Source organism: Ambystoma mexicanum, chromosome 7q (assembly GCF_040938575.1).
Source record: "Ambystoma mexicanum isolate Mex_15411 chromosome 7q, UKY_AmexF1_1, whole genome shotgun sequence".
Lineage (NCBI taxonomy): Eukaryota > Metazoa > Chordata > Amphibia > Caudata > Ambystomatidae > Ambystoma > Ambystoma mexicanum.
In genome coordinates, this window is record NC_090941.1 from 734,917,009 (window position 1) to 734,943,929 (window position 26,921).

General features: G+C 49.0%; 1 protein-coding gene across 3 annotated transcripts in view; it reads left to right on the forward strand.

Annotated features, from left to right (window-relative positions):
* Positions 1–26,921, forward strand: part of RDX (radixin) — a 1,120,111-nt gene that overhangs the window by 816,611 nt on the left and 276,579 nt on the right. For all 3 annotated transcript variants that reach the window (XM_069639966.1, XM_069639965.1, XM_069639967.1), the window contains one exon: positions 19,163–19,293. In XM_069639966.1, coding sequence (XP_069496067.1) covers positions 19,163–19,293 — 131 coding nt within the window. The remainder of the gene's footprint in view (positions 1–19,162; positions 19,294–26,921) is intronic.

The window sequence follows — 26,921 nt, forward strand, 5'->3', positions numbered from 1 at the left end:
TTTGATATATCTATTTGTGGTAATATTTTCTCAAATGTATTTGCTCAAAACATTTCGCCCCATATTGGTATCTCATGCTTCTGTATTTGATTATTGGGGCTTGCCTTTATAGTTTGTCTTGACTGCATTCAAACAAAGGTTGCCTTTGTATATTTCCTGCATAAGCAAACTTGTACAATTGAATCATGTTTACACCCAGGGTCCCCAGTTGCTTTGGCAGACTCACCGGTCTTTTCCAGCGTCTCTGGCTTTGCTTGTGGTACTCTGTTGTGGCTTCTGCTTCAGCCATCCAGGTTCGAGTGTACTGACGCTCCCCCAGTACAGCTCTGCTGTCACACGACAGCTCTCCTTGTGGGCCCGGGATGATGTCTGCTGCCTCGTCGAGCGACCAGACCTCCAGGGTCTCCTACTTTGCACCTGCAGCGTTCCTCTTCCTATCCCACTGGCCTTCTCTGCTTTGCTGGATTCGTCGGTGTGCTTTGCGTTCTGGAACCCTGGTGTGGATGTCAACAACATCTCCTGCGTTGCTTGTCCCTGCACTTCTCTACTCCAAAGCGCCGCTGCCATTTTTAAATGTCCCACTCAATGAAGGATTTGCAAAAACAATTAGTCCTTGTGTTGCATTGCGAGCTTCTGTCACTTTGCACAAACTTCCTTGTCCTCCTCCTCATCTGCTGAGTACCTGACGGTTTATGAGAGTTCAATTCCATATTGAATCTTTTAACTCTGTCATGCTTTTTCTTAAGAACTTCACTTAAAGGTACATGAGAAACAAAACGTGTTTTATGTGAGCTGTGGGTGTTTGTGTGAAAGGTGGGAACCTGACTAAAATGACAATGGGGCATTAAGAACTCAGTTATTAGAGGGTCTTCCTCATGGGGTACGGGGGAATACTGTGACTCCTCCAATGACGTCTTGTCCTGCACTCAGGTGAGGGGACTTTGAGGAGGGGGATCTTGCCTCTGGAGGGCCGGAATGAGTGCACCAACGTTTCAGGAGAGTTCATTCACGGCAAGACAATGCATTTCAATCAGGCTCGAGGTCCCAGGGTATTGGGAGTTTGCAGCCCAGAAAGATTGCGGCACGTCGTGGGATGGCTTGAATTGCAGGTCGCCTTAGGACTGATTGTGCCCACCAATCCAAGGGAGGAAGTGGTCCTTTTTGGAGCTTCCCTGTCGATTTAAAAATAGGCTCAGGGCAGCAGCGGTACCAGGCTTCTCTGGTTGCTGGAAGGTGCTGCAGGCGTCTCTAGTCGTCGTCTTCTTCAGTTCTTCTGTTCCAGTGGTCGACTTGTCTTCAGCCTCAGGATCCTCTTCTTTTATCCAGGAACCCAGCCAATCAACAATCATGCTACATTCAAACTCCCAGTAGAACTGGTTCCAGACAGGCATACCAGGAGACCAAGAACAATGGAGTTTCCGACTCCTCCCCTGCTTCCTGTCCTCACAGACACACTGGAGCCTCAGCATGTTTCACAAAGGATTCCAGCTGAAGACAACAATCAATCTATGACCTCCCCCCACCTCCCCCTCTATTCTGGATGGCAGAAGGGCCAAGAAAGGACAAGCACACAAGAAATGGCGAAAAAAGAATGAAGCCACAATTTTGGGTCAGAATTATACAAGTCGGTAGAACACGTCCACTGCCAGCCATTCAGGCATGCTTGTCACTGTAAGAGAAATGTTACAAGTGCAGTGAGAAAGGGGATACAAGGTAACCCCTCAGTTCTCCAGCATGGGGTCTGGCATGGATTCACATGCTCATGAATATTCCCCGTCGTCAGGCTGGGAATCCTCGGTAAAGAAAAAACCAGTATCAGTTTCGTTTCTGATCTGTCTTTCGTAGTAATAACCAATCACTGGTCTCTGCGTCATACTGACCACAGCCAATGACTGCCCTCTACCTAAGCACCGCCTCTGGCAGCCATCTTCAGATTTTTACCGCACGTTCATGTGTTGGGATCCTCGTGCTATTGCTCTCGAGCGTTAGTGCTATTTTTTCACGTTTTTTCTCAAAAACTTCGTTTTTTCGGTCAAAAGAGCCTCAAGCTCCACCAACTCTCCATCCGATCAACGGGGACCCGTGTCGGATTCATCTGCGCCCCTCAAGGGTGAAGATTTCGTCGAGCTACGCTTTTGGAGGACTCCAGAAGCTTCTCAGGCCCGGACATGGCCCAGGAGAAGGGAAGCTCGACGCCCGGAAAGCTGTTCAGGATCTGCCCTGGATGCCAGCTGCAGAACGTCTTTAAGGAGGACGAACACTCCTTTTGTCTCTACTGCTTACATGAGGACAAGACGCACGTGGAGAAGGACTGTGCTTTTTGCGGCAATATGTCGGAGCGGACCATGAAGGACCGCCATCAACGTCTCGCCAACTGGCTGGAAGGGAAGAGCCCGTCAGGCGAGAAGAAGAGGAAGAAATCCGAGCGATCTTCTAAGACCTTTGAGGACGCCCCGGCGACGGGGGTCCAACACAAGGCCAAGCACCGCGAGTCCGCTGGCACCGGGAGCGCCGAACGGTCGGGCTCTACGGGCGCCAGGCAGGGCGCACCCTCCCCGGCACCATCAACCACGAGCCAACGCTCTGGGTCGGGTAAGAGGTAGGGCGAGCACCCGGCGAAGCTCCTGGAGAGGCCCCGGTCGAGCTCGAAGGCCCCATCGGAGGGGGAGCGAGGCAGTGTCCCCCCCCTCAAGGATAAGGCGGTGAGCGCACCTAAGGTGGTGAAGGCCTTAATCCATCCGGCCAAGCTCTCTTTATCGATACTGTCGCGGCGGCCCTGGCTCAGCCTGTGGAGGCTACACCAGTGGTGGCGACCTCGGGGCTCAGAGTCTCCCTGCCACCTCGGAGGGAGTCCTCTTTTGTGCCCATCGATAGGACCCCCGTGACATCCCCGGCGGGGAAGAAAAAGGGGGGGCAGGGCGTCGTCGTAGATTTGGCCTCAACCTCGGAGGAAGAGCTGATCGAGGTCTTAAGCCACGGCCTTGGCGTGGAAGAAGACCGGCCCGTCGGGATGGATCCCGACGCAGGTGACGACGACATCGTCGAGGGTGCCGACGGGGCCCCTGATCGCCCGTCGGATTCCCCTCTGCCAGCGCCGCAAGACAACTCGGCGGCCATTTTCTTGGCTATACAGTCCTTATGCTCAGAGATAAGGACGAGACTACCGTTGCCGACGGAGGAACCTCTCCCGTCGGGGGATCCTGAACCGGGACCTTCTGGTGTTCCCCCGCCCAAGAAAAGAAGGATTCACCCTCCACCTCCTTTTCAGCCGTCGCGCCCCGTCCAGCCCTCCTCCCCGTCCACCCGAGGGGATGATACGGGGACTGACACGGCAGCGACGGGTACGGACGACGAGGTATACGACGAGGATCTACCGTCGTCACCTCCCACCAGGGCTTCTCGCCCGACGAGATTGGATCGTTCCACTCCATGATCGCCAGGGCATCCGAGCTTTTCCAACTCTGCCCTGAGGAGAAGAAAAAGGAAGGATTCCTTTATCAACGGCGCGAGGCCAAGAGGAAGACGGTCCTCGCGGTGCCTCTACTGGACGACATTTGGGATGAGGGCCTCGCCCTCCTCAAGAACCCTTCCACGACGCCAGCTAGAAGAGACCGGTACGAGAAGAAGTACCGGGTCCCGGACGCGGCCCCCCTGTGCCTCCGGGCGCAGCCTACCCCGGACTCCGTCGTCTCCGCGGCGGCCAGGAAGAAAGCGGGGGGGGTGCGGCCTCCACATCGACTTCCCCACCGGACGGCGAGGGAAAGAAATTGGACGCTATGGGACGCAGGGTCATCTCGTCTGCAGCGACGACGATTAAAGCGGCCAACGCCTTGGCTATCGTGGCCCGCTACGACAGGGAGCTATGGTACAAACTGGCTCCCCTGCTGGACTTCCTACCGGACGACAAGAGGGCGGATGCCCTGGAGATCCTACAGGAAGGTGAGGTGGCGTCGGACCACGCCATCACTATTGCGACGGACATTGCCGACACTGGGTTTCGCCAGTTGGGCAACGGCGTGTGCCTTAGGCGGCGTGGATGGCTCAAGGCTACGGACTTCCGTCAAGACGTACAGACCAGAGTCCTGGACATGCCGTTCGATGGGAACAACCTGTTTGGGAAAACAGTGGACGATTCCCTTCAGGCCATTAAAGCGGACACTGAGACGGCCCGGGCCCTTGGGGCCAAGGCGGCAAAGCCTCGTCGAAACAGGATTGAACCGGCCGTGGGGTCGGGCCCCCACCGAAGCACCCCAGTGGGAGGCCGGCTGGCGAGCTTCGTCAGCGTGTGGGAGTCCATCTCCACCGACCGTTGGGTGCTGGACGCCTTAGCCCGGGGCCACGCGCTCGAGTTTCAAAGAAGGTGCCCGCGCGTCCCCCCCCGTGGCCAGGAAAGAGCTTCACGTCCCTCAGCTTTTCCTGGAGGTAAAGGCGATGCTCAGGAAGGGCGCCATCGAACTCGTCCCAAAGAGGCTTCAGGGCTCCGGAGTTTACTCGAGATACTTCCTCGTGAAGAAGAAGACGGGAGGATGGCGCCCCATCCTAGACCTGCGACGTCTGAACAAGTTCATCAAGGCGCAGAAGTTCCGGATGGTCAGCCTCCAGCACGTCCTGGGGCAGCTGGAGGAAGGAGACTTCCTGTCGTCGTTGGATTTGGAGGATGCCTACTTCCATATTCCCATCCTAAAGGGGCACCGAAAATTCCTCAGGTTTGTGTTCCAAGGGCGTCACTACCAGTTCAAAGCCCTCCCCTTCGGACTACGGTCGGCACCCAGGGTATTCACCAAGTGCCTTGCACCGGTGGCGGCGCAGCTGCGCCGCGAGGGGATCCACGTCTACCCCTACCTGGACGACTGGCTCATCCGAGCCAAGACGAGGGAGCTCGCCGTGGAGCACACGGCAAGGACCGTCCAACTTCTCACGGACCTGGGATTCTCCGTGAACTACGCCAAGTCCCACCTGGTACCCGCGCAAAACGCACTGTTTCACACAGTGTCCCTTCTGGCCTCCCCGTCGGAGGAAAGGACCAGGTCCATCCTGGGCAAGGTACAGCGGATGTTGGTTTCCGACGCGGCCAAGGTGAGGTCCATCAAGTCCCTCCTCGGAATGATGTCTTCTTGCATCTACCTCATTCCCATGTGCAGGCTCCGGATGCGCCCGTTGCAGGAGTTCCTGGACGCGCGCTGGATCCAAACGACGGGCGGCTTCGAGGAGAGGATCACACTCGACGAGAGTTTCCGCCGAGCGGTCCGGTGGTGGGGCACCCGCGCGCATCTGACGGCGGGCATGGACTTCCAGACCCCAGACCACCAGGAGACAGTGACCACGGATGCCTCCCTGGAAGGGTGGGGAGCGCACACCGAAAATCTGCACGCGAGAGGCCTTTGGCTCCCGACGGAGAAGTCCCTCCATATCAACGTCCTGGAGCTCCGTGCAGTGTTCTGGGCCCTCAGGTCCTTCCTTCCGTCCCTCAAGGGCAAGGTGGTGAGGATCTTCACCGACAACACCACCACCATGTTTTACATCAGGAAACAGGGCTGAACCAGGTCCCCAGCGCTGTCCAAGGAGGCGCAGGACCTGTGGCATTGGGCCGTCGCCCAAAGGATGTTTCTGGTGCCGTTTCATCTGGCAGGGATAAAGAACACCATCGCCGACTCACTCAGCAGGGAGCTGCGCTCGTGCCACGAGTGGGAACTACGGCAGGATCTAGTGGATCGCCTCTTCCGACGGTGGGGCACACCCCAGATCGACCTGTTTGCGACGGCGACGAACTCCAAGTGCCGGAGGTTCGCCAGCAGGTTTCCCCAGGCGAGGAGCATGGGCGATGCTTTCTCGTTCCCCTGGGAGGGCCTGTTCCTCTACGCGTTCCCTCCTTTGCCACTGCTAATCCGGCTCGTCAACCAGCTCAAGAGGTCACGGTGCAGGATGATCCTCGTCGCACCTGCGTGGCCGAGGCAGATATGGTTCCCGGACCTTCTGGACTTGTCAGCGTCCCCGCCAATCAAGCTGCCGGTGGACGCGGATCTACTCTCCAGGGAAGGAGGCGCCATCCTCCACCACGACCCGAAATCGCTGAACTTGCAGGCCTGGCTCCTGCAGTGCTAGAATTTGGAGGATACGACATACCGGCCGACTGCAGAGAGGTTCTTGCAAAGGCCAGGGCGTCCTCGACTCTTAAATGCTACGGACACAAATGGAAGAGGTTCTCTGTCTGGTGCCACGCACAGAAGATTAACCCTCTACGGATTACGGCTCCCCAGGTACTGCCGTACCTGCTGACGCTGGCCAAAGCTGGACTGGCACACGCGTCCATCAAGATTCATCTTGCTGCGATCTCCCGATACACCAGAACCACGGGCCGGACGTCCTTGTGGTCTCATCGTCTGGTGAAAGAGTTCATGAAGGGACTGTTCAGATCGTTCCCGCCGGTGAAGGCTCCGGCCCCGGCGTGGGAGCTCAACGTGGTGCTGACCAAGCTCATGGGACCTCCATTCGAGCCTCTGCACTCGGCCCCGTTGAAGTTTCTGTCGTGGAAAACAGCGTTTCTTGTGGCCATCACCTCCGTACGACGGGTGGGAGAGATCCAGGCCCTTTCCTGCAAGGCCCCGTACTTGACTTTTCACGACACGAGGGTAGTGCTCAGGACGCACCCCTCCTTCATGCCCAAGGTACCGTCGGACTTCCATCTCAACGAACCCTTGGTGTTGCCTGGGTTCTTCCCGTCGCCTTCGTCGCCGGCTGAGAGGACTTTGCACTCGCTGGATGTGGCTAGAGCGCTGAAGTTCTACGTGGACCGCACGAAGTGTTTTCGGAAGACGTCATAACTCTTTGTGAACTTTGGACCTGTCAATCAGGGGAAGGCTCTCTCGAAGGCTTCCATTTCCAGATGGCTCTCCGGCTGTATCATGTACTGTCATCGGTTGGCAAACCGACCGCTGCCTGGCCGTCCGAGAGCCCATTCCACCAGAGCGATCGCAGCTACCACGGCGTTCCTTTCTGGTGTGCCCCTGCTGGACATATGCAGGGCTGCTACGTGGAGGTCGACGCACACCTTCACGAAATTCTACTGCGTCGATCGGGATTCCAGGGAGGAGTCCAGGGTCGGCCAAGCAGTGCTGCACAACCTGTTCGCCTGAGGTGAGCCTGGTGAGGAGGTAAGATGCTTAATGTTGAGTTTGATGTACTGCTTAATGTTGAGCCTTTGCCACCTCCCGTGGTTGTGCATGTGTGTACTGCTATGTATTCTTTATTCATGAGCATGTGAATCCATGCCAGACCCCATGCTGGAGAAGGAACAAGTTACTTACCTGTAACTGTTGTTCTCCAGCATGGGTCTGGCATGGATTCACATGCAAACCCTCCCGCCTACCCCTCTGCGGCTCTTCACTTGGTCATACTGCCACTTCACGTGCTTCCAAATCTGAAGATGGCTGCCAGAGGCGGTGCTTAGGTAGAGGGCAGTCATTGGCTGTGGTCAGTATGACGCAGAGACCAGTGATTGGTTATTACTACGAAAGACAGATCAGAAACGAAACTGATACTGTTTTTTTCTTTACCGAGGATTCCCAGCCTGACGACGGGGAATATTCATGAGCATGTGAATCCATGCCAGACCCATGCTGGAGAACAACAGTTACAGGTAAGTAACTTGTTCCTACTCCACTTAGAGTGGTGTGTGCTGGTCTCACAAAAGGAAAAGGTGAGAAGGATAACAAGTATCCCCTATCCTTGAGAACAGTAGTTCTTAAGGAAAATTAAAGAATATAAAAAGAAAAGCCCAAAGGGCTCCTGGCAACACTGCACAAAAGGTGCTGTGTACTGCAAGGTGCTGTGTACTGCAAAAGTGAAACACAGATGCCTTAGAAAGTATGGAGGAAAGCACGACTCATACAATAAAGTAAAAACAGAATGAACAAGGGTTCCCATACCCACAGCAGAAAGAATGAATCAAGGGTAAAAGACGCCCTCATTTAGGAGGATAGGAAAAAGGTCCAAGAGTACAGCAAAAAGTGCTGGGGGTCTCACAGGCAGAGGGGATTGGGTGTAAAAAATTTAAAATCTCCCTAACACTTTCACCCGGGACTGAAGTAGGGTCTAGTTCTCCTCTCGTTCATTACAGCATATAAACTCTTGGAGCCAAGCATCTGGGGAAAACCTGGCTCCACCTTTAAAGCTGAGAAGGATAGATGTCTTAGCAGCAGGGCTCAGGCCACACACCTGGAGTGCTCTATTGACACCCAAGGGGATCTTCCAGCATATTCTCTAGTGAGTACAAAGGGACAAAGTCCTGTGACCGCTTTCAACTGACCAATCATCTAGAAGGCAAGAATTAGAGGGCACTTGCAGATTATATGTAAAAATGGGCCCCGCAAATAATTGCAACAAGGACAGGTGGGAGTCTATCTTACATAAGTGAACAATCAAATAGCTATTGTACTGTATTTATTTTTCTTACAGTCTGCAACAGTTCGTATTGAAGATAGTGCATTGTTACGTATACCATTGAGTAGTAACGTAATATAAAACTAACATTGGCAAAGCTAATAGGTCTGGCTTGTTTAAAGTGCAAGTTAATATGCATGTTTTCCTGGAGAGTGGATAGATATGTATATGGTGTGGTTTGGTCTGCGTTTGGTGCATCAAGCTGTCCGTGTTTGGGTATGTGATTCAAATGTGTGCTTGCGTTGGTGGATGTGTGTGAGATTATAGTACTATTCATACATCATGTGATTACCTGTATGAATCCTTTGAAGTATTACCATCATACTGCCAGCTACTCCCACCATCTTTATATCGCATACTGATTTGCTGATGAATTTTTCAATTGGGGAGAGGAAATCCTGCTTTACATTTCCCGGTCTTCGTTCCATCTTCCTTTATTCTGTCATTTTTTTTCATCTCTTCGACTGACCTTTCCTTGGCCCTTTCCCAGTTACAGGCAACTACTAAGGCCATCAGGAAATAATTCACAAAACTTTTTTTTCCTCACATGTTTAATTGGCTCGTCAAACTGACTCAATACATCCCCCACTAAATACCTTGTACTCCCATCATTTATGCAGATATGTGGTGTATGGCATGACGAGTTCGCCATATATTGGCAGCACTTTGTGATATGATGGCAATTCATGGTATATGGTGTGAGGAGCTGCAGTCCATGCACTCCATCTATATAGTAGGTATTCAAAGTATATCCCCAGGTATTGCTATAACATTAACTGGTACCCCTCTGTTATTCCAGGACCAGGCACACCATTCTGTATACCTGTGCCAGAATATATAAGCAGCTTATTACTATATGGAAGATAACCATGTACTCCCACCATGTGCCTTTGTGCCATCATATACCCTGCTACTACCCTCGACCTGTGCATTGTCATCAGTACAATTATGCCAAATTTGTGAATGCCAGCATTCTCTCTCATCATTTTTGCGAGTGCCCCTTCCAATGTGTGTACCCATTTTCAGTCCTCAGTAATCCAAGCGTGTGCCCCCTCACAATCCGTGCCAGTGACATACTCCTCCATGTGAGTGCCCAAACTCTCCATCATGTCCTCATCTCACAATCATTGCACCTACTACTCCATTACAGCAGCATCTTCCATAATTCGTTCTGATGTACTTACTTTTGTAACTTGTCAATATTTGTTAACGTGCCTACTTACTAATAAGCATTAGTAAGCCACTGAGTGTAGGCACAGAACTGGTGGTGAAAGACACTTTTTTGAACGCAATTTTGAATATTTCAGGGAACTATATCGAACGGTATCCGCAAAAGAGCATTCTTAAACACATAAGGTTTAATCTACAATTTTCCCACACCCTCTCTAATAAAGATGTAACTTTTCAAACAATTTAAAGGTGTCCCAAGCACAATCCTTCTATTCTGATGAGGAATGTAAAGATACAGAAGAGCCCTCTTTCACAGGGCATTTGTACAAATTACACTCTGAAAGTTTTCCCAATCAGTGGCAGGTCTATCGATGCAGGATAATGTAATTCAGTTCAGATATTCCATGGAGGGGCTACATTTGGAGACAGCTCAGCTTTTGGTGCCTGGAAAGGGATAGGACATCTAACTGAATCCAGTCCTGCACCTTCCTGAGATGTCTGACTATCCGTCAGTGGCACGAGATACACCGGTGAGAATCGGGATCCTTCTCTTCCAAGGAGCAAGGACGGATGAGAAAGATTTGTGGGTGCATGAACTAATCTCTCATAAACCTCCTAGAGGTACTGCCAGAAAGGGGACTGACTATAATAACCCTTCTTCTCCAGTCAATAGCAAAACGCAAGTCCCATTTGTTGATGGATATCCTAAAATGTCTGTTGAAAGATGCAATATGTAAACTCCTACTGGGAGAAGAACTCCAGTATCATTCCTCTTATTCCTAGTAAGGTAACCCACAGGATAATCTAGCCCCCTGTTGAGTCTAAAAAGCTTGAGTCAGTACATTAAGTATTGGACATTCAAAATGGAGACTCCTAACCACGTCGGTTTTCTAATACACCCACATGATTGGCTTACCTTCATAAATTTAGGGAAAGCTTGTCTGCATGTTCCAAGCCTGTAGTATCACCAACGGCATGTACAATTCATGGTGGTGTCAACCAGTTACTAGTTCAAGGTTCTCGTGTTCAGTCTCTTAACAGAACCTTGTTTCTGATGTTTGTTAATCTGCTTAGAATCACATGCTGTGCATAGTCCGACATCCAGTGGTCACTGCGGATTATTGCATTTTGTTTTTCGTAGTCGAAAAGGGGACGTCGACAAGGCGTGTCTGTAACACTAACCCTATAGTGCCGTGCAGTGTACCCACAATCCCTCACGCGTCGATGTCCCTCAGATTGTTTTTTTCCACCGAGATATTGGTCGCCTTTATGCGGAGCTCCTCGAGAGACATTGCAAATATTCACTCGACCATTTGGTCATTATTTAAATATTCACTCGACCGTTGGTCTTTATTTAACTTTACCTTGCATTAGGTTCCTCCTTCGACAAAACTGTTCTCTGCCGACAAGATCTTCGACGGCTGTGCCTTCGACGGAGGAGATCCTTCGGCGTCGCCGAACACGTGGCCTGGCCTCGCCGGCCTCAAACAGTAGGGAGAGTGAGGTCGTGGGACATTTCTTGCTTCTCTTTAAGAATGCCTTTCTCTTTCCCCACCTTTTCCTTCGGGGTTGTTATCACATCTGATCTTTCCTCAGCTATGGAGAGGACATCAGTTAGGTTTTGCCTGCGCTGCAAGGGCAAATTCACCTGGAAAGACGAGCACAAATGGGGCAACCGTTGCTTGCCCCTCAACCACAAAGAAGACGGTTGTGCGGCCTGTAAGTTTCTTAAGCCTAAGACTTTAAAGGACCGCAGGGTCAAGAGGTGGGCAGCCTACGCCATGTCTAGGTCCGATTCCTCACCCTCCACTGCCGAAAGTGACGAGGAAAGTGATAACCCGACCTCTGCTTCTGAGGTTGTACACCCCTCTAGGGAGTGGTCATGCTCCTCGTCGTCTGTCCCCGGCCCTGACGAGCTCTGCTCACACCCTGCTTATGGGGATGAACACCCCGGCGACACTGACGCACACAAGCACTCACATAAGCACACGACCCACGGCTCTTCCTCGTCGAAGACGAAGAAAGCATTAGCGCCAACGGAGATGCAGGTCCTACCGGCCTCCACAGACCGTAAGGGTCCAAAGCCCCCCTCGCAACCACAGACGCGACCAGCGACTGGGCTACCCCCAGATAAGGGCGCTATCACCAAACCACCAGACACCTGTAACGTCGACGTCAGAGGAACCCTCGACAGATCATTTAGTCGTCGAGAGCCTGGCGCATATTCTTTCCACCGATAGCCAAAGACGGACAGCGAAAGAGACGCCGAATACCGCTCGCAAGGCCAGGGAAACGCCAAAAGGGGTGGAAGGAAGGCAGGGACTGCCCCCTCCGTCAAAAGGGACTTCTAGCCTACTAGAAGGCTTTTCAGAAGGCGATGGGAGTTTATCCTCAACGTTATGGGATAGGTCAAAGCGTTTACAGGCCGAAAAGCCCACCCCCCCCCCCCCCCGACCGGTCTGGGTTACCACAAGGGACCGTAGAGAGACTCCCGCTTTGTATGGACAAAATGGAGAGTTTTATGTGTACTCAATACCTACCCACACCCAAAAGACCAAGAGAGGGGCCTCAGGAGGATCCTAGGGCTAAATACCCTAGGCTGTTTAACCCCCCCGAGGAGGATGTAGAGTTATATGACCTCACTGAAGAGGACTCCCACTTTCATGAAGATGAGTTCTTAACTAACGAACAAGAACAAAACCTAGACCAGGAAGGTTTCGAGGATAACCCAGGCATGGGTGGTGGGGGCTTTGAAGAAGACCCAGAAGAAGGTGCTTCACAGCCCTGGCAGTCCCCATCAGCGTCTACAGACCCTGATGCCCTAAACCTGCCCCCCCCCAAAGACTAACCAATCAGGAATACGTCACCTATAGAGGATCAACCTACCTTTAATGCATTACTACGCAAAGCAGCAGCGCATTTTGAAATCGAGACTGGGGAAATTTCTCCTGACAGACTTTGTGGAAAAGATCATTAAGGAGAAACCCCCTGTCAGTCAAACCATTCCCCTCCTTGCCTCAGTAAAGAGACAAATCATTCCTTCGCTATCTACGCCCGCATTGGTCAGAGGGGTCAACCCAAGGATAGAAAAGTTATTTTTCAGTATGCCCTAGGTAAAAGGATTACAGCCTCGGCAGCCTTTTCCACCAGAATTGCCAACAACTCCTTCTTACTGGCAAGTTATGCAGATGCCCAATGGAGCAAACTACGCAAAGACATCGAGGAGGTACCTGAACCCCTAAGAACTCGGCTTCTGGCCACGGTTACTGAGGGAACCTTAGTCATCCAGAGCATCATTAAGAATACTCTAGATGCTGCAGAAATGGCTGGCTGTTCCCTAGTCCAAGGAATCCTCCTCAAACGTCATGTCTGGCTATGTAATTCAGGGTTTAAACCCGAAACACAAGCATCTCTCATTAACAAACCAATAGAGGATGCCAACCTCTGAGACTGCCAAAAAGGATTTTGACACCATTAAGACCCTAGATCAAATTTCAAGGCCTCCCAACAAGCAAAGTTATGGAAACGGATGCTTTTTTCGAGGCCAACGCCAGCAACAGAATCAACAACAGCAGCAATACTCTGCAGGCAACTGGTCCTCGAATCAAGGAACCAGTGGACAATACACCCAGAGAGGACAGCGTCGTGGCAAGGGAAGAGGTCGGGGTCCCACCCCTAGAGGTTCCCAAGCCACCAACACCAAATGACCCGAAGATTTGGGTCTCCTCCCATGCATCGCCGGTCGGGGGCCGGTTAACATCCTTTCTTCCAGCACGGGAGGGAATAACATCAAACCGCTGGGTACTCTCAACCATAGCCCGTGGCTACTGTATAGAATTCAACCGCTCCCGACGTACAGACCCCGAAGGGGACGACGTCTGTCACCAGAACACCTCGCCATCCTTCTTCAAGAAGTGGACCAGCTACTAGAAAAAGGAGCAATAGAGGTTGTGCCTCTATCACAGGTAACGGAAGGTATTTATTCAGTGTACTTCTTTGTACCCAAAAAGGACTTAACCATGCGCCCTGTACTAGATCTGCGCCCAGCGAACAAATTTGTAAAACCTCAAAAATTTCATAGGGTGACATTACAGGAAGTAATCCCCCTGTTATCTCAAGGGGATTACATGACAACACTGGACATGAAAGATGCATACTTTCATATTTTAATGTTCCCAGCGCACAGAAAATACCTGAGGTTCATGATAGAGGGCAAACACTACCAGTTCAGAGTGCTACCCTTCGGCATAGAGTCAGCGCACCAGTATACCCTTACCTCGACGATTGGCTCATAACAGGGGATTCTTACATGCTTCTCAAATACCCAAAAGACTGTAGACCTTTTGTTCCAACTGGGCTTCTCCATCAACGAGAAGAAGTCCAGCCTAGAGCCCAGCCAGATCAAACAATTTTTATGGGCTCTAATTCGAAAAAAGGACGGCCTCGTCTTCCCCTCCAACGAGAGGGTCTAAAATATGCTGTTTCAGATCCCTCAATATGTGGCCGGTCGAGAGATGACGGTGCGCAAAGCAATGCGTTAGCTGGGAATGATGGCGTCATGTATATATTTGGTACCTCACGCGCGACTGCGCATGCGCCCTATGCAAGAATGGCTCAACAGCCAGTGGTGTCAGGCCAGCGGACAATGGGGCGATCTTGTGGTGGTCTTGCAGGCCTTGGTTCTCTCATTACGGTGGTGGTCGAAGGAAAACTTTGTAATAGGGAAACCATTCGCCACCCCCGCAGTGGAGGCCACTCTAACCACAGACGCATACCTCACAGGATTGGGGGGCTCACCTATCCCATCAGACTGCACACAGAGTTTGGACTCCAAGCGTAGCGTCCAAAAACATAAACTTGCTGGAACTGTTAGCAGTCTTCAAAGCACTGAAGGCTTTTCAGGCTCACCTGCAAGGGAAGACAGTGATGGTCCTCACAGACAGCACCACAGCCATGTACTATCTGAACAAGCAAGGGGGCACTCACTCTCCAGGACTGTCCAAGCTGTCCCAGAACATCTGGAAGTGGGCTCTCAAACACAACATGTTCCTGTTGTCACAACATGTACCAGGGGAACTCAATCTGCTAGCAGACGAACTCAGCAGAGACTTCCCTCTGCCCACAGAGTACGAATGGCAGTTACAAGAAGACATCGTCTTTGACGTCTTCACACAATGGGGATTCCCAGAAATAGATCTGTTCGCAACTCTGGAGAACTCCCAATGCCAAGATTACGCCTCCAGGAACCCCCAGAAGCAGCCCATGGGGAACGGTCTATCGATACCATGGTCAGGGAAAGTTGTTTACGCTTTTCCCCAGACTACCCTTCTCAACAAGATAGTGCACAAGATGCACCAAGAACCAGTCACCATGATACGAGTGGCCCCTATGTGGGCCCGGCAACCATGGTTCGCTCACCTGATGGAGATTTCTCTGTCTCCACCGGTGAAACTACCCTGCCCGTACGACATGCTGTCACAGGACAAGGGCAAGACACTACACCCATGCCCACAGACCATGAACTTAGCAGCATGGCTCCTGAGATCATAGAATTTGATCATTTACAACTCCCGCAGAGATGCATGGACATTCTTAAAGAAGCTAGAAAGCCTAACACTCGTCACTGTTATTCTAGCAAGTGGAAGAGATTTGTCATATGGTGTAGAAATAAGAGCATCAACCCGGTTGACTGCTCTCCCACACAAATTGTTCTCTACCTGACTCACCTACTAGACTCAGGATTAGTGTTTAATTCTATTAAGGTTCATTTAGCTGCACTTTCCGCATACACCACTTCTCAACTTAAAGTGTTGTGGTGGAAAGTCCCAGTTATTAAAGCCTTCATGGAAGGAGTTAAAAGAATACACCCTCCCATAGCTAACCCAGCTCCCGGATGGGACCTAAATGTGGTATTAACCAGGCTCATGGGCTCTCCCTTTGAACCCATGCACAAAGCAACGCTTAAGGACCTCACCCTTAAAACTGCTTTTCTAATAGTTATCACCTCCATCAGGAGAGTAAGTGAACTACAAGTGCTATCTATTCTAGACCCCTTTGTAACAGTTCACAAAGATAAGGTGGTTCTACGCACACACCCTAGGTTTGCACCTAAATTCATTTGTAAGTTCCATGTGAACCAATCTTTAGAACTACCAACGTTCTTTCAAAACCCTTCAAACTTGGGAGAAAAAAGCCTGCATACACTGGATGTGCGCAGGGATGTTATGTTTTATATGGTAAGAACTAGACCACTGAGAAAGACTAATCAGTTCTTTGTCTCGGTGGCAGCAGGAAGAGAAGGAGATGCAGTTTCAAAATCCACTATATCTAGATGGATCGTACAATGCATCACCATCTGTTACACTTAGACTCTTGCTAAGAGAGAACTACCCTTCAAGCCAAGAGCACACTCTACTCGAGGCACTGGGGCTTCCATAGCATTCTTTGCAAATGTCCCTCTTGAGTCCATTTGCAAGGCGGCAACCTGGAGTTCTGTACACACCTTTACAAAACACTACTGTCTAGATGCCCACTTTAGGTCTGATTCACAGGTGGGACAAGCAGTATTAAGACACCTTTTCTCTACTGTTCCTTCTCACAACCCACCTCCAACTCGGGGTACTGCTCGCTAGTCTATGCACAGCATGTGATTCTAAGCAGATTAACAAACATCAGAAGACAATGCATTACTTACCGTAAAAGCATTTCTGATGGTTGTATCTGCTTAGATTCACATGCGCACACCCTTCTTCCCCGCTCGGATGGAAGGAACATAGACATCCTTTTATCTCTCTCTTTTCTGTACTCACTCACGTCTAGAAGGCTCCCTCAGGGCAGAAAAAATACAGAGGGACCTCGACGCGTGAGGGATTGTGGGTACACTGCACGTCACTATAGGGATAGTGTTACAGACACTCGTCGACGTCCCTTTTTCGACTACGAAAAACAAAATGCAATACTCTGCATTGACCACTGGATGTCGGACTATGCACAGCATGTGAATCTAAGCAGATACAACCATCAGAAATTCTTTTACAGTAAGTAATGCATTGTTATATTGATGACGGTTTGTGCTCTTCGTGCATTTAGAATCTGAATACACCCATCCCTCTAGGCTGGCTGGTACAAGGAACCAGTCAACACGAAAACACTACTCATACATATCAAATGTGCACTTTGCTTGTAAAACCAAGCTTTTGAATGAACTTCATCGTTAACCAGGACATTTATTTTGACTTGTATTCCACTAGCTTCCTAAAACACTGCAGAATGAGAGTCTATATACACTGGCAGTGCTGCGAGTAAAATGATTTTTAGGGTAATTCCCAATGGGAGTATTTAATAAGCGAGTATAAAATAAGTTTTAACTCCAAAGCGGTAATATTTTCATAATTAACACTTCTTTGAACCTAGTTATGTATGCACATTTAAAAGGTACATTTTTACCTCTTGGATTAGGGAGTAATAATAGCAGTTTCTTCCGGATTTGGGTTGAAAGCCTGTGGCTGAAACGTTCGAGGGAGAAAATTCCAAAGTTTCTTTCCAAAAAGAACTTTGTCTTCTCTCCCCTAAACATTTCAGACTTTGCCCTTGCCTCCAACCCCTACTTACCTGGGGGTGGCACGGTATCCGGTCATATTGTTGAAAAAAAAAATGTCAAATGCCATTTCGTCGTAAACAATTTGCCAAAAAAAAAATGTCGAATGCATTTTTTTTATGTTATGTTTTGTTTTTGGTTTAGCTAGTTAAAAAACTGTTAATAAAAAAAAAAAATGGGGAGTTGGCGAGAACCCCCCCCATTTAAAAGAAAAAAAAACATTAGACATTTTTTTTCCGGCACTTTTCGTTCGACAAAATAACATTCGAAAAAGTGACATTCGACATAGTCACTATAAACCGGGAGGCACACCTGTCCGAGTACCGCCATCTCCAACATCCCTCTGCGACGCCGGTTCCCTTCACTTGCGAGTATGGGAACCAGCGCCGGCAGGGTCCTCTTTTCTTTTTTTCTTTTTTAATACTTTATTGATTCAGGCGTTGCGGAGGACACCCCCACTCACATTACAGTGAAGAAGGGTGCCGGGGACACCCCCACTGCCCTTCTTCACTGTAATGTTTTGTATGGCATATTTGATCAAATTTGTATTCTGTACGAGCTTTTCTTATAGCCAAAATTGGGCAAATATGCTATATAGTCTTTTATTTTCTGACTTTTTGGATGATTCCATTTCTTCCTCTGGCACTATGTGTACTGCTGGTCCAAACATATCTATGGGGCTGTGTGGATGAAAACAGGGGGACGACCTCCTACGTGCTTATTTCCTATTTTTGTTGGGAGTATTGTTACTCTGTGTTTTTATTTTTGGGAGCATTTGCCTATTTTTAGGTATTAAAAGTGGCCGATACACCATTTATCTGTAGGGCTGTACACTGCATATGGCAAAAGCTCTCATCTGCAATTCAACAATCTCACCTTTCAGGTCTGAGAATAGCTAACTGATTTCCTTCGATAGTCCAGAAAAAGGAGTGAAGCCATCCAGACCAACAATCAGCCGATGGATCAAGTCAACAATGGTGCAGTCAAACTAACAACTGTCTGTATCTCTGAGAATCAGAAGGTTGAAAATGGGATGTCAACATCATGGGCAGAAGCACAGGGAGTGTCTTTGACGGACATTTGCAAACCCTTAACCTGGGCTTAATCAAACACATGTGTCCATCAATACAAGCTAGTTCTGGGTGAATCCCTTTCAGCTGAGTTTGGAACATGGCTTCTGGTCCTTGCTACTTGAACACAAGGTGTTCTTTTTTACCTATCATTTTCATCCAATCCCACCCCATCTGTTGAGAGTAGCATGGGTACTGCTAGGTATATTTTCGAGAGGGACTTGGGCGGGGAGGGATGATGTGAGGTAATGTTTAATCACGTATGTTAATTGACATTACGCTCATGACTTGCCACAGTCCTTGCACTCTCCCCTCTGACAAACGAGCACCCTTGCTCAAGATGAAAAACACAGTATGTGCCCGAGAGAGAACTGTTTTTGATCTTATAAAAAGGACATAGTAGTTCTGCATTCGTTTTCTTTGAGCATGTTATGCTTTTTGGTTTCTATAAATGCTTTCTAGCGGTTAAATGTGATAATGTTGCCTGGAAAATTAGCCAGTTCGGCAACCTTTTTTTTTCCTGGCCCCTAAAATACTTTCTCAAATATTCTAGGAGGGGTATCATTTTATATTATAAACTCCCATCGTAGAATATTTGGGGAAGTGTTTGATTTTAATAAGGGTGCATTTTGTGGGAAATGTCGCCCCCTGGCCGGCCAATTCCCCGGGGGACTTTATCACTGGACACCCTTCTAGCTGGATAATTGTGCTTTTGCTTTGAAAAATGAAATACATTCCTTAAAGATCATTTCAGAATGCATAAAGCTGTGAACACTGTGTGATTAGAGATGTCATTAATATTCAGCAGTCATTGAAAATTCATCTTGTATATGTTTAGTATATTCAAATTTTGGAAACTAAAACATACTATACCTTTTTTTTCAAGAGCACAATTGGAGAATGAGAAAAAGAAAAGGGAAATCGCTGAAAAGGAAAAGGAAAGAATAGAACGTGAAAAGGATGAGTTAATAGAACGTCTCCGACAAATTGAACAACAGACACTGAAGGCTCAGAAAGGTAATCCCCAAAAGCTGTTTCAGAATAATTATGTAATTTTCAGAATGTGTAGCCCCTTTGTTAAAACTGTGTTAATGGTGTAATTTTGTTCAGCTACTTCTTAAATATTGTCATGTGATCTCACTTAATCTGCTTGTATTTATTTATTTATTTCACGTGTAGCACACACCAACCCAAGGGCATCTGCATGCTGTAGAAACCAATTACATGTTGCCCATAGGCGGTGGTTGAGTGAAGGAAACAGTTGTACATACATAGTGTAGAATTCAGGTGATTCACAAATTGACAAGAGACAGACTGTGCATACACTTAAGCAAATAGCCAGGTTTTGAGTGCTCTGCTGAATGCCCAGTAAGATTCCTCTGACCTTAAGGCTAGTGGGAGGGAGTTCCATTGTTTGGCAGCAATGACTGGGAATCTTTTTCCTCCTGCTTTGGCAAATCTGTGGGTGGTCCATTTATCTTTACTCAATCCCCAGAAAAGGCACAGTTTAAATAAGGTAAAAGACCAAATGTACAATTTCCATGTGCTAACCCGGGAAATCGTTCATTGTAAAATTCATTTAGGTGCATATTATGCTTCACTTCCTTTAGTAACAATTGACAACTTTAAATTGAAGAAAACAATAGCTGAAGAGCGACTCCACCAGAGCATCCTTGGGAAGTTAAAAAAGTACACATTCACAAAACCTCCAGATATTGATATTGATATTTTATTTGTATTCCGCTCGTACACATGTTTCAGAGCGCCACAATGCAAGGGAGGGGAACAAGGGAGTACAAAAACAACAATCTTACTAGGCCCAGTGACATTGAGAATGCACAAGTGTGTCGGAGAGGAAAAGGGGAAAAGTGCATGGGAGGGGAGAGAAGTGGAAAGTGCTGAGCCGAGGAATAAAGATAAATAATAAATAGAAAAAAAAACAGTGGTAGTGGAGTCAGCAGGTGGCAAGTCCTGGGTATAACGCAGCAGACAGCGAGTGTCTAATATGTGCAGTAAAAAAGGGGGTGGGGCGCTGTGTGGTTACAGATACAGACCCCAGTGCAAGGGATGACCAGGAGGCAGTGCGGGTGGGTGGTAGGGTGAGCAGGTACCTGCGCCCAAAAGTCAGAGGGTAAGCCAGGTGCACGATGCCGAGACAGAACAGATCAGCAGGGGAGAGGAGAAGCGAAGGCGGAAGCAAGGAGGAAGGTCTTAAGGTGCTTCCGGAACCGGAGATGGTTCTCCTCACGTTTCAGAGTGGCAGGGAGGCTGTTCCAGAGGGAGCCCCCAGCCGAAGACCGAGATCTACCCCCAGCTCATTTTTTGGAAAAACTGCTGACCCTGAGTGAATTCGAGGTAGAAGAGTGAAGAGCTTGGGAGGGAAGGTATTTACGGAGGGACAGCTGAATCTATTTTGGACCCAGGCCCCAGAAAGCCTGGTGGACAATGCAAAGGGTTTTGAATTTAATCCATGCAACCACTGGGAGCCTATGGAGAGATTTCAGTGCTGGAGAGATACGATTCCAGGGCTTGAGGCCAAAGACAAGTCTTGCAGTCCTGGTCTGGATAAGTTGCAAAGGACAGAGAGTAGAAGCACGTAGATTTCGAAAGAGGCTGTTGCAATAATCCAACCTACAGAAAACCAGGGTTCGAGAGACAGTGAGCTTCTGGGGGAAGGAGAGGAAAGGCAGAATACCTCTGAGGAGGTGCAGTAGGAAGTAATAATTTTTTAAGACATTAGAGATGTGGGCAGATAAGGAGAGCGTGGAGTCAAAGATGACCCAGTGGTTCTTAGCCTCACAGGTAGGAGTAGGAGGAGAACCAAGGGAGGCCGGCCAGAGGGTGACAGGAAAGGAGGGTGAAGGTGTACCGATGAGGAGGATCTCTGTCCAGCTGGCATTCAGGCAGAGATCATTGGCAACACACCAATCCTGAATGGCAGATAGGCAGTCAGAGATGAGAGAAGGAGAGGAAGTTGTCATGGGGAGCCTGAAAATGAGTTGGGTGTCATCAGCATAGCACTGAACTTTGGAGCAGAAAATGGCAATGCAGTGGGCGAGAGGAGCCAGGTATTGCTTGAAGAGCCAGGGTGAGAGGTTAGACCCCCTGGTGAACACTGCAGGTAGAAAGGGAGATAGATGAAAGGAAGGATCCAAGTAGGACCTGGGAGGGTCGATCAGAGAGGCAAGAGGACAGCCAGGCCAGAGCCTGATCGGTGATACCCAGAGACAGTTCAGCAGGAAGGTATGGTTGACCGTGTCAAAGGCAGAAGAGAGATAGAGTAGGCTGAGGACAGAGGGGATGTTGGAGTCAAAATTGGAGAGTAGATCTTCACGAATGTTCAGGAGAGGAGTTTCCATGCTTCTGGCACCTCTAAAGCCAGATTGATGGTCATGAAGACAACCAACCGAATCAGAGTGAAGGTTAAACTGCGAGATGGCCAACTTTTCCAGGAGTTTGCCCAGAAACGGAGTGATGGAGATTGGGCGATAGTTAGCCAGGCAAGAAGGGTCAGCTGTGGATTTCTTGAGAAGAGGGTGCACAAGAGAGTGCTTCAGAGGGGAGAGGAAGGCTCCTGAGGCGAATGAGAGGTTGCAGAACTCAGCCAGGGCAGGAGCGAGGGGGTCAGTGTGGTCCTTGATGGTTTTGGAAGAACAGGGGTCAACCTGTTTTGACAAGACTTTCATAGATCGGACTTGTCTAGCGATTTCATCAGGGGAGAAAAGAGGAAAGGAAGAGAAAGAGTGTGGGGGTTGGCTTTAGGCGGGCCAGAGTTAAAAAAAAAGTAGAGGGGAGGAGTGGTGGAGGGGCGAGAGGGTCGACAGGATATCCTGGTTTTTAGAGATGAAGTGAATGGCAAGGGATGTGCAAAGAGCCTGGGAAGCGACAGGAGAGGTAGAGACTGCAGCAGGGTTGGCCAACTCCTTGCAGATTTTAAAGAGTTCGGCAGAGTTTCTAGCGGCCGCAGAGACACAGGCTTGGATGTGGGCTCTCTTCTTAGTGAGGTCGGAGAGTCGGCATTGCCTTTGGAATAGGCGACAGGCCAGTTTGTCAGAGGATGAAGAAGAAGCCCTTCATTTCATTTCAGCCACCTTACACTTAACGTTTAAGTGTAGCTAGGTCAGAGTCATACCAAGAATTGCACTTGGCTTTGGGCTTCAAACGGATCCTCATAACAGGGGAAAGAGCATCAAGAGTATCGGAAATAGAGTAATAGAGCATAGATAAGGCTGTGTCAGGATGTGAGTAACCAGAGGTGGAGTGGGGAGGGGGGGGAGAAGGTGGCTGCAAAAGCCTCAACTGACACGCTTCTGGGCCGGATGTGAGAGAAGGTAGGTGGCAGTGTTTGGGTAGGCAAGGCTTGGGAGGTAGAGAGGGAGAGATGAGAGGAGAGGAGGGAATGATTGCTCCAGGAGAGAGGAGTAGACAGAGGGATGGAGAGGGGGAGGTCAGAGGAGATCAAGACATCAAGTGTATGCCCTGCAGTGTGATTCTGGCCAGAGGGGAGGATATAAAGGGAGAGGGAATCGGAGGTCTCTGAAGAGTACTGAGGGGGAAGGAGGAGAGTCTGGATGGATATTGAGGTCTCCAAGAAGAAGGTGAGGAAGAGAGGTCCGCCCACTCAGAGAGAAATGAGGTGATCTGACCAGGAGGCCAGTAGATAGTAGCCACGGTGAGAGATTGACTAGGAGTGAGAGAGATCCTGCAGACAAGGCATTTGGAATAACAGTATGTCTGCGTGGGAATGATAGAGGCAGGAATTCACTCAGGAAAGATAAGGGCTACACCCCTCCGGGCTGCTTGGATCTGGGTACGGAGAGGATCTTGTAGCTGTCAAGGAGGATGGTGTCAAAGCTTGTGACGGATCTGGCCGTGAACCATGTCTCGGTAAGGCTGAGGACATCAAGGTCAAGTTCTTCCAAGAGGTGGCAGATGTCAGAGGAGTGTTTGACAGCAGAGCGAGAGTTGAGGTTGGCAATATGAAGAAGGTTGCCAGCCTTAAAGGCCTTCCGGGCAGGGGTACAAATCAGAGGTTTGTGGAGGGGAAAGTGAAGAAGGGGCCTGAGGTGGGGCAGAAGAGGAGGGAGGAGAGAGGGCAAGGTAGTCAAGGGGTGGGGGAGGTAGGGACAGCAGGAGATGAAAGGAAATAGATGAGGCGAGAGAAGCTCCCATCAAAGAGGAGGAGATTGGCCTGAGGGCCTTGGACCATGACAGTGCCATTAAGATAGACATTAATGATGGCTTTAGATGAGTCGAAGGGAGCCATGAGAGCTTCCAAGCGGGTTCCACCATTAATGGGAGAGGAGGAGACAGGACAGAGAACAGAGATCATTTGAAGAGTCCATAGATCTGGCGAGGGAACGACAGAGGATGTTGGTGAGGGTCTGTCTCGAGTAAGCGCTGGAGTAGGTGTCAGCGATAGGGCGAGCCAAGATATCCTTTTTGAACTTCTTCCTGACAGACTTGGTGCGAATGGAAGGATAGTCAATGGAGAAGCAGTTGGAGAAGATAGGAGAAACAGAAAGTGCCATGGGTGTGGTAGTGAGAAAAAAGAGGGAGGCGAAGCAGGGAGAACAGTGAAGTCACTGGGCCAGCAAGTTACAGATGGGCACACAACAAGCGACATGCAGAGCAAGTGTAGGAAAACAGAGCAGGATTTGACCTTTACCAAAATGCAAAAACACAACAGGATTTGGGAATTACAAATTGGGTTTGGATGCTAGCAGAGGGTGTGGAATACGCAATGCAATTCGGTATGTAAGCATGGGAGAAACAAGCAAAAAAGGACAGTGAAAGTCAATAAAGGGAAGGAGTGAGTCCAGAGGGGGAACTAACCCAAAGATAAGGTGGAGTGAATGGCATGATAGTCCAGATTTTGTGTGTAGTGAGGCAGCAGCATCATGCAAAGTTCATGTGCTGGGGTGCAGAAGAGCCGCAAGTAGCCGACGGGGGCCTTTGTAGTGGGCTTTGGTAAAATGGGCCGGCTCCCGCCTCTCGGTTGCTGCGATTGGCTGATTTACCCGAGGGAAACCAGTGGGAGGGGATGCTCGGCCAGCCAGGAGAAGAAGACTCAAAAGGTCCCTGAAACACCATGTTGGAAGGCCGAGGGCACACTTGCAGTGCAGTTACAAAATGCCCCAAACTGTCAAATTTCTTCAATAAAACAGCAATTAGAGTCAAGGATTGATGGATTCACAGCACGCTCATTAAATATAGATTACAATGAGGGAGATTTCAGCTTTTTGTAGCGGGACACAGCGCCGCATGCAGAATAATGTTCAGCGTAGTCACAGCCTTATCGAGTGACAGCTGACTGAGAAGCAGATGGTGGATCGGGTGCCGGCTGCGGAGCACGGCATCCTCGATGATGTAGGAGAAAGGAATGAATGGCGTGAAAACAGTATTTCTTTTGCTCTACGTCCATGGACAATCTCATTCTCTTTCTTTGATGAAGTCAGCACCACTCAGAATGTTTAATGCACAGCATTGACACCATATTGGACTACCTACTTTCTACCCTTCTCGAATTCCAGAAGTTTTTTTAGCGAAGTGAGAAAACTGCACAATTCCAACAATATCTTACTGCTAAATCGAAATCCTTTCATTTTTGTGTAGTGAAAGTTTGACAATTCCACCATTCTGGCTGGGAGCATAGCTCAGGGACAGTTTGTCTTGGAAGCAAGACAATGCACAGAGCAACACCGGTTCGAATCCCGGGCCCGCGCTTAGGGACTGGTCTCTGCTATTAAGTGCATAATAAAAAATTAACGATTCATTCTACAATGATATCCTCACTTTGTAATGGACCCTCCTCGCCACACAGTTTTGTCATTGTAGATCTGTATTTTTCAGCATCAGTCTGGCTTTGGAATTTGTGTAAGCCACCGGAGGGCACACTGCAGCTGTTGGTGTTGCATTTGACACCAGATACAACTCCAAGGGTGCCATATATGGATCCGGCTGCATTCCATTACCAGAGTTACTTTTTTTTGTATGCTCATCATGCTGGTGCGGAGCACCACTAGATCTACATCGAATTTTTCCTAGTTAATGCCCAATTCCTTGAAAGTCTTGGGCTTCAAGCCATGTTGGATTGCAGGAGCGCTCCATGAGTTACTTGGGCAAAGGTCACGACACCCAGGTGTGAGGCTCCTTACAGTCCATGCACTCTGTGCCCCTCCAGGAGCATACTCCAAAACTGTTCATCTTCCATATTAGCAGGAATCGTACTTCGAGTCACCAACTTGTGAACTTTGGACAATGAAAAACTGGGCTCTAAGAAATATCAGGAGGAGCCCGCTTTTGAGAAGGAGACCATTGGCACAACCATAAGCACAAGAAAAAGAAGCACTGCAAGAGGTCCATCTCGCCCAGCAACCTTTCAAAACGGCACTCATCGTTGCTGTCATCCTCCAAAAGGCACAATCACTCGTGCTCCAGGGATGATGATGTAGATGCCTCTGTTAAATCACCCTCTAGCTTATATGTTCGGTAGCAGTGGGAGGAATTCTGGCATCAGATGTTGGATATATTTGCAGCAACCTTGGCGACGGTGGTGGAGTCTGGGCACACTTGGCCTTCTGAGTCCAGCAGAGGCATTTCTTCAGGCTGCAACTACTTGCTTACTGGCTCGTTTCCAGTTGTGCATGCAGTGTCTGCTACCCTCCAGAACCATCTGACTTCTGGAAGAATTCTACAAGTAATGCTTACTGTTCTGGCTTCAAATATGTGTTATTCCACGGGTTTGTACAGCTATCCTGAGCTGAACTTCATGCAAACCTCAGCATATGAAAAGCCTAAAGTATTCTTTCAGAGGACAATTGCCAGGACTGTGAACCAACTCCATCTATATCACAGGACCAGTGCAAGCTTAGATACCTTACAGATGAAGATGATCCCCCTCAAGAAATTCTTCTTCCTTTAAATCTGGCTGTTGCCAACCCTGCCCTGAAACCTACTTGGGCTCCAGCCATGGTCTAGGGTCTGGATAAGAAGCACTTTGTGGCCCTGTCAGATCCTGATATTCTTATCTGGTGTACTGCACTTTTAATCTGCTGCACAGCTTGTGTTTCTCCCTCAATTTTGAGAAGATCCAGGTGACCTACTCCCAGTTGCTGTTCTTCATAGAGGCTGTTCTGAGCACATGCTGAGCTCAATAATTTCCAGCCGAGGAACGTTTTCAATAAGAACACTGAGAGGTCATTTGTCTTTAATTTGAGACAAATTTGGAGAGATAAAACATTGCTCCATTTCTTTAATATAACAATGACTGTTCTATGCAAATGCATTGAACATTTGGTTCCAAATGCCCTTACTATGCTGCTTTTAAGGACTATCTGACAACTACAAGGATACTTGGTCCATTAGTTTGAAACAAATGCATTTAAAATGTACTTGCCTAACATGGTGTCCTCTGTTTCTTCCAGTCTACCTCTTACAAGACACCCCACCCCATGCAGAATGTGCTCCAAATACTGACGTATCTATGTCATAAGACTGTTGTTTTAAATGCTGAATGCAATTAAGGCTGCTGGTGGTATTGCTGTTTTTGGTTTTTATTTTGCAGGCGTTCCTCCCCTCCCCCAGCGAGCAGGACCCACTTCTGCTTCCCTACCATCTTTACCCCATTCCTCCCCATAACCCCC